At 33.6% G+C, this 8,773-nt stretch overlaps 1 protein-coding gene across 1 annotated transcript; it reads right to left on the reverse strand.

The window, feature by feature from the left end:
• Nucleotides 1-3,442: 3,442 nt before the first annotated feature.
• LOC124831484 (nuclear receptor family 2 group C protein) lies at nt 3,443-7,514 on the reverse strand. Its single transcript, XM_047305479.2, has 3 exons — nt 7,203-7,514; nt 6,304-6,384; nt 3,443-4,269 (listed from the first exon to the last, which is right to left on the reverse strand). The coding sequence occupies exons 1-3, from the start codon at nt 7,359-7,361 to the stop codon at nt 3,889-3,891; spliced, it is 621 nt and encodes a 206-aa protein (XP_047161435.1). The 5' UTR covers nt 7,362-7,514; the 3' UTR covers nt 3,443-3,888.
• Between the last annotated feature and the right edge of the window lie 1,259 nt (nt 7,515-8,773).

Raw genomic sequence — 8,773 nt, forward strand, 5'->3', positions numbered from 1 at the left:
TACCTGAAAGACAGATCAACAGTTCAATGATCCTACAACACCCTCAAGCGTAAAAAAAAAAGACTTTATTTATCCCTATGAACAACAGAAATATGATTAGAGTATGCCATTAGAACCACTGATCATCATAAACTAGCAAAAATCACTCAAATAGTACATGCGAGCCAAAAAGGGTCACATGTAGAGAAATAACAAACAAACCAATAAAAGAGGCAAAAACCCAACTTACTTTATTGAAGAACTTGATAGGACAAAAATGGAGAGCTCACTACAAGGATCACTCGAGGGGTATCCGATTTTCAAATCAATGAAAAAAAGGTGAAAAAACCTAGAGAGAAGGGAAAAAGCTCTAAGATAAAGATTTTTAGAGAGAATGAGTATTTTTTAATAGTAAAACTTATTAAATAAAAACTTTATTTATACTTTAAACTTTTAAAATTAAATCTTACCATTTTAAACACACCATCAATTCTAAAACATGATTTTATAGGCTCTTACAATAACAAAATATTAATTAATATCTCTAATATTTAACGATTTAAAAAATTTAAAATATGTTCAACAACTTAAAAAAAATACTGTATAGTAATCTTACCAGGATCTTGAGCATGGACTTTGTAGACAGGTGGCAAGATCTCAATGGTACTTTGATTGCTTCTTGGTTTAAAGAGGGTCTCATCGTTGATGAGAAGGGAAGATCTATCTACAAAGACTCTTTGACGCTCAAGTCAGTACGAGAGTTAAGATCTATTATATAAGAGTAATTATCAAGTATCAAGTGTGAAGTGAGTATCCCTTGAGGGTTATTGCTATATTTATAGGATCAACATAAGTTGTGGGCCTATGTCCCTATTAAAATAACTAACCTAGGGAATATAATAACAATCTAATAAGAATAACAAAAGAATAAATAGAACCAACATGTCAAACTACTGAGATTTAGTTATAATATATAAATATGGCCTAAATAGGTGTATGTTTGAGTTGTTTCATAATGAAGAGCTTTAAATGGCCTTATTGAGTTGCACACTTAATATGCCTTTTGGGTTGGGTAGGAACATAAGCCCCTCCCAATCTCAAGAGTTTGGTTTGGGTCGAGTTTTGTGGCTTGCAGATGGGTTGGCTATTTGGCCGAATTCATAGTTAGGGCATTCGGTCATGCTTTACATATGGATTGGCCTCGAGGCCAAGTTTATGATATAATTAGGCCATTTGGTCGTGCTTTGTAGATGGATTGACCTCGGGGTCGAGTTCCAATATACAATCTAGCCTCAAGGCCAAACTCTCTTTGGGCTTTTAGGAAATTTTGGCCTTGTGACTGAGCTTTTATCTAAGCTTCAAAGTAATTCTAGCCTCATGGCCGAGCTCTTATCTAGATATAAAGTAATTCCAACCTCGTGGCTAAGCACTTAGCTGAGCTTCAAAATAATTTTGGCCTTGTTGCTAAGCTTTATTCGAGGTTCAAAATAATTATGGCCTCATGGTCGAGCTCTATCCGAACTTTAAAGTAATTTCGGCCTTGTGGTCGAGCTCTCTCTAAGCTTAAATTTGTATGGCATTGAGGCCAAGCTCTCTTTGAGTTTAAAGTAGTATGGCCTTAAGATTGAGCTTTCTTTGGGCTTAAAGTAATATGGTCTCGGGATCAAGCTCTATATGAGTTTAAAGTAATATGGTCTTGGAGTCGAGCTCTATCTAAGCTTAAAGTAATATGGCCTCAAGACCGAGCTCTCTCTAAGCTTAAAGTAACATGACCTCAGGGCCAATCTCTTTCAGAGCTTAAAGTAGTATGGCTCAAGGTTGAGCTCTCTCTAAGGTTAAAGTAGTATGACCTCGAGATCGAGCTCTCTATGAGCTTAAAGTAATATACCCTATAGGCTAAGCTCTCTCTATGCTTAAAGTAATGTGGCCACAGGGTTGAGCTCTCTCTAAGCTTAAAGTAGTATGTCCTCGGAGCCAAGCTCTCTTTGAGCTTAAAGTAATATGGCTTTAGGGTCGAGCTCTCTCTGAGCTTAAAGTAATATGGCCTCAAGGCTGAGCTCTATTTAAGCTTAAAGTAGTATGTCCTCAGGATCGTGCTCTCTTTGAGCTTAAGGTAATATGGCTTCGGGGGTGAGCTTTATCTTAGCTTAAAGTAATATGGCCTTGGGGACAAACTCTCTCTGAGCTTAAAGTAATATGGTTGTTAAAACAAGATCGCCTAGAGAGACTAGACTATCTAGCAACTCATGTTTTGAAGTTTAACATACAACACTTAGTGAAGCATCTAAAGAATGTGTTTACTAAAGACAACGTTGAAATACGTAAGCAAATTATCCATGACATATCCATAGAAGAAGTTATCAAAATTGAAAATAGTGTTTGATAAAAAGTGAGCTTAAGACAAGAAATATTAAACGATGTATCTTTTATTATTAAAAGATATATTACTCAAAATAGCATAGTTATGCTAAACGCTTAGTACAATGAGACATGTCTAAATTCTATCTAACATTATAACATTTAATACATATACGTAATGCATTTCTCTATCTTTTTGTATTTTGTTTTCTTTATCTTTGTAGATAATGACAATATGAAGCTTTACTTACAAGCTTTACACGAAATCAGAAAGCTTTACTATGTGTTTTTATTTCTATTCTTATTTGTTGATAGATTGTTTAGTTTTTGGACTAAGATGCCTAATTCAACTAGTGTTATTTTGAGTGGATTGCTTAGATTTTTAGCTAAAAAAGCAATCAAGACTCATATTCTAATTTTCATGAATTTTCATATATACTTTTTATATAATAAACTCTTTAGATTTTATTTATGTTTTAGGTTAGTTCTTTTTTATGTTTTCCAATCTTCCTTAAGTCATTATAGTGGTTAGTAGAGTTTTAATTCTAGTGGAGATTTAATGCTTTCAATAATTAATTTTCTAATGAAAAATAAAGGCATTGTGGGAATTAATTCCTTACTGGAAAGTTTAGAAGGAAGCTTAGAATACTAGGAGAAAACTATTTAACTTCAGGAGAGTCGGAAATTGAATGAAGTATGAGTTTTTCTCCATTTTGAAAGCTTGACATAGTGAGCATTGGGCCAAAAGCTTAACCTTTCGTGTCAAGATGCATTTGTACAATGAAAGGAAAAAAAAAAGACAGTAGTTCTTAGACAATAAAATTGTTCTGGATTGATCTGATAGGTTCAAAATTCTCAAATTACTAAGGAATCAAGATTAGGTTAAAGGCAATTTATATTCACCCTTTTCTCTTAACCCACTAAAATACCTTTCAAGAACAAAATTGTAAGAAAACCACCATGTTCCAATTAGTTTATATATATCAGTTGAAACTGTGTATTGAAGAAGAAGAAAAACAAAGAAGTCTCTTTAACTTTTTTTCCACACGTAACCTCAGATTTGAACACACTACAAGCAAAGAAAAGCAAGGCAGGCACCAACAAGAAAATTGAAGCTGTTAATTGCCATATAGAGCAAATTTACGCAAGAAAAGATTTACATATTAAACTTCAGATAGAATCAGCCGTACACTGAAAAGACAGCTTTTTTGGTGAAAGGGCGAGGAGTGAAACAATTCAAGGTACAAAATAAAACTCTTAAAAGCTGATCAACAGAATTGGTTGACATAAAACTTAAAAACCCCAAACCACTAAAACAACTCTTAAAACTCTTAAAAACTTTACAAAAACCACTGAGAACCCCAAACCGATCACCCGGTTGACATAAGCATAGTAAAAGGTTAACATAATTAGTTCCTTCCGCCTGTCGTTTCTTGCAAGATCCAATGAGAAAATCCAGACATGGAATTTCCAAGGTTGTTGGCTTCTGTTGTAGCTGTTGCAGAAGGCTGCTGAGTTAAGAATTCCCAATTGATAAACCAATATACAGGACTAGTCTGCATGCATATCCATGGCAGAATCATTGGAGCTCATTACTATTGATTCCCTGCCATGCTGAGAAAGAAAGCCAAGTTCAGTGTTCCGGTTTCCATTCCCCATGAAGGGACCATTGCTGTAGCATCCTCCCTCACCAATTTGATAATGTTGAAGGCTTCGGCGTATTGGACTTGACAAGGCATTCGAAAACACAGAATTTTTCTGTTGATTTTCATCAGGTTCGGCACGAAGTCCTTGTGCAGCTATAGTTTGGCCAGAAGACGCTGAAGTGACAGGAAAGCCCAAGCTGGGCATATGCAATGTTGGTTGTGACTGGTGGTGTTGCAGTGGTGCTCTAGGTGACATAGATGGCTCTTCACAATAATCCAGCTCATTCTGCAAGAAGAATGGACTTTCATATATTCCACAACCCAAATCATCAATAATTTTGAAAAAGTGTGTATTACAAATGGCAAATTTGACACCAAATGTTATTTACAATGTGACTCTTGTTGTGCCGTTGAAGTTCAATATTCACAACCATGGAGTATAACTAGGACTACATCAGTATGATAAAACTCTCCTTTGAGTTTATAGGCTACTTTGTAATCACAGACCTTCTAAAGCCTACAGGTGGATTAACAGAATTTATACAATTGTGCTTGAATATTTGAAATAGCATATGTATACTAATACACTTCACCTCCTGTTATACAAGTACAGAAGATGAAATATGCCGGGAGCAAACCAGCTTTTATTAATACATCTTAATAAGCAACATTTTAAATAAATGAATAAACTAGACTATTTCATGGTAGTAAGTATACTGTGATACACACCATGCAAAAAGTACCATACACGATATGAATTCTACAATCCGATACTATTCTTTTCCCTCACCATACTAATAAATAAAGAATTTCATCTTTTTTTTATTTTAGTTTTATCTTTTCTCCTACCTTCAGAAAAGGGAATAAATCATTGGCATTAACGCCCTAATTATAATTTTCTGAAAGGTAACTATCTCGATTTTATATATCATATACAAAAATATATGATAGATTCATTTTTATAGAATCTTGGTAAAAGTTTTTTCTTTCTTATCTTAGTTCTTGCAAGTAAAGGAAAATATTTTCTATTTTTGGGATTTGATACTACTACACCGCTGCTCAAAATATCACAGGGGATCCACTTTATTGTTTTTACTCTTGCATCACTCTTGTATCATTCGAATAGTTCGCATGAATTGCAATTCTGGTTTCTTTCGTGCCCTAAATCATGGTAAATTTGCATTTGGGTTTTACTTGAAATGGGTTGGGTCATGCAAACTGGTTTGGTAAAAAACATAAATTTAGTTTCTTTTAAACCATGAAATAAACAAAAAAATAGGTGGTAATGGTTCCTCTGTGCTTCTCCAATGATTAGAACAAACTGAGTAAAAGAGCAGGAACTGCAATGCGACAACAGGAGGACCGGGACAGTGGGAAGAGCGGTGGAAGATTGTGGACAGCAAGATAGGGGAATGAGGAAACAGAAGAGCTGTGGAACAACAATGGTTATAGGAATCTTCATACCACATTTTTTTTAAGGCTGTATTACTGAAATTGTGTAGTAAATAAATACACTAAAACAACCACTCTTTTTGACTGAGTTTGTTTTGTTATTAATTGTATCTTTGCATGTTTATAAATATTATATATTTAAGTATATCTTACATTTTTTTAGTGTTTGTGAATCATGAATCTTACTATTCACAAACTTTCCGATACATAATTTGTACCTCAATTCAACTACCATGATTTGATATTATAAAAAATATTAATGAGTAATGTCAAGAATTTAACAAATTAACAATTAGCATTCATTCAATGCTCAAGCTTGAAATGCCAAAAAGAACAGAGAGAGAAAGAAAGTTGCCAGAGAGAGGTCAATGACACTGACCCTGGCTATGGAGACCAAATTGAATAATTAAGCAAGCATCCCTACCAGTTTCTTTCCCTGTGTGCAAAATAACACTCTGCTGATCCTAGCTGGTTTATAGACTGACTATATAAAGCTTTTTGTTTTGTGAGGCTTGGTTCAGAAAGCTTATAAATTGACAACCTCAAGTGAAAAATTTAGCCCATGATCCAGCCAATAGTCCATTACAAGATTATAAGAAGCAGTCTATCCACAATCCCACATGTTGTTGCATTGGCCATATATCCGTGCAATTTTGTATTTATTGTGCATGTAATTGCAATGCTACCACAACCACAACTTTAAAAACATTGATATAAGAAATAAAGTCTGAACTAAACCAGTTTTTCTGATCTGTTGGCCTTTCATAAGTCATTATCTCTGTTTGCTACAGAACAATCCCAATCCCAACAGTACAAGCATGCACGATAATACTATATTATATGCAAAAGGAGTAAATGCCAAACCAACCTGTATGTAGTTGAGCACATCAATTGTTGCAACCCTTGATCCTCCTTCTTGTTGTCTCCAAATCCACTCATAAAGATTTTCCTGAAATCAGAACATCCCGCAGCGAAAATATAAACGCATGGTCAAGACCCCAAACACAAGAGCGAAGCATATACTAGACACACGAATAATTATGCTGCAGTTACAACTCGAAAAGTGGAACCAGCAAAAGTTTTTATTCACAACACGAAAGAAACATATATAACAATACCTACTTGCAGCTGAACAACCAATCGACATACATGAAAGATGAGATAAACAGCACGACGGATATCACTAAAATGAGGTCAAATAATGGAGTCAAAACAATTCCAACGGTCAATAAGAAAACGTTATAAAAAAAGAGAACCAGTACTCAACAACAACAACAACAACAAAAAATTAATAGTTTAAACTGTAACACAATTTCCCAAATGCAAAGATATCAAAAGCAGCTCCAACTTGTTCAAATAATGTGTACTCAAATAGTTTAACTAAAATGAACAAACTCTGATTCAAGCATGTCAGGAAAAAAAACCATTCCACATCTTCAAATCCCCCACAATAGCTCTCATAACACACAAAGAATAACAAAAAACAAAGATTTTTCATCCAAATCCAATCTTCCTGAATTCAAAATCAAACACAAAAACATTTAAATTTTAAAAAGCACCAAAATAAATACCATGTTCTCTATTTAACTAACCAACACAAAATCCCAACAATCTAAACTCCCAAAAACCGGTCAAAAGAAGACCCAAATAAAAGGGAAAAAAAATCAAATCCAAATTCCACTCTTCCAACAACAAAAAAGCCCCTTTTTCTTTCTTAGCAAAATGGAAAAGGAGAAGAAACAACGAAAAAGGGGCGGGCTTTATTACGAGGGCGTGGCGTTCGCCGGCGTTGAAGGAGAGCTTCTGGTGGTTCATGGTGTGCGTGTAGAGCTGGGAGAGGGAATTGGCGGCGGTACAGAATGAGGCGTAGAGGGTCCGATCGACCTCGTCGAGGCTGGTGGTAATGGACTTGCGCTTCTTGGCCATGGCAGAATCGGTGGAGAGAGCGTTAGGGTGGTTCTTTGAGATTGGAGATTTGGGTGACAAGGGTTGGTGTTAGCGGTGGCAGAGGAAGGGAGTGTTTGGGTTTTACAGAGGAAGAAAAGAAAAGGTTGGGAAGGAGAGAGAAGAAAAGCTACATGCAGTGCACCCATTGATGGAAAATATTTATAAACTTTTTTTATCTCATCTTTTTTTATTTCATCTTTTTTTATTTCTAAATTATAGTAAATACTTATATTTAAACTAATTAAAAATGGAATAAAATACAAACAAACAAATAATAGAATAGATTCAATCTTAAATTTTAAAATGAAATTTATTATAAATATGAGATAAAAATGTGAAAGGGAGAAAAAATATGATGAATTTTGAATTTGTTTTGAAATGTACTCAAATTAGCATGGAGGTTTTTGTCTTGGTTTGGAAGGTGTGTTTATATTTAAAATATCTAATTTAAATTGAAGCAAGTTGTGAATTATTTATGGACTAAATTAATCAAGTTTTTTTTAGTAAGTAATGTGAATGTGAAATACAAGTATTTATTTAGTAAGTAATTTATAATTCAATTAAATATATTTTTCATCAAGTTATATATATTTAACTTTGAATATCTTTTTTATTTTTAATCATTTTCGGTTAACTTTATTTAATTATTTTTTTCATAAGTCATTCTTGACTTAATTAAGTATTCTCTACATAAGTTACTCTTAACTTATATAAATACAAAGTTTGAGTGATTAACAAATCACAAATTTAGGTCAATAGAGAATTTAGTCTTTTAACGTATATAATGATTAGACTCTTTCAACTAGTATGTTCGGTTGAACATTATTTTGACAAAACTTTTCAGAAGTAGAAAATCTTCAACAGTGTTACTTAAAAAAAATAGTTCTTGTTTTTATCTTCTTCTTTAAAGAGTCCTTATATAGGTAAGGGAAGAAGTTATTGGTATAAAACATTTTTCTTTATTCAATTTATTTGATAATTGATAGTACTTATCTCTCTAAGTTTACATAACTTTTTACTTCTTCGAATGATGAAAGCGCACACCGTACTGACCAAATAGCTTAGTCATAGTTGACATAGGCTTATGTTAGATAAATTTGGTAAAAATTTCAGCTTTAGCTTCAATCCCTAAGGATATTTGAGTGAAGTTTCTGAATTTGGCATGAATCCTTTGATAGATGATGAAAACATTCTCTACAAAACAAACTTAAGCTTTAGAATATTCTTCAAGTATTTCAACTTATTGGTTTGTACTTATTGTCTCATTGATCTTCATTTACTTATTAAAGGGTGTGAAACTTGGCATGATGTTCTATCATATATCAAACAAAACACATGCACACATGATCTAAGCAATATTTGTTACACATCACTATAGGTACCAGTGTCTC

This window comes from Vigna umbellata, chromosome 4, assembly GCF_029865625.1.
Source record: "Vigna umbellata cultivar VRB3 chromosome 4, Vumbellata_1.0, whole genome shotgun sequence".
NCBI lineage: Eukaryota > Viridiplantae > Streptophyta > Magnoliopsida > Fabales > Fabaceae > Vigna > Vigna umbellata.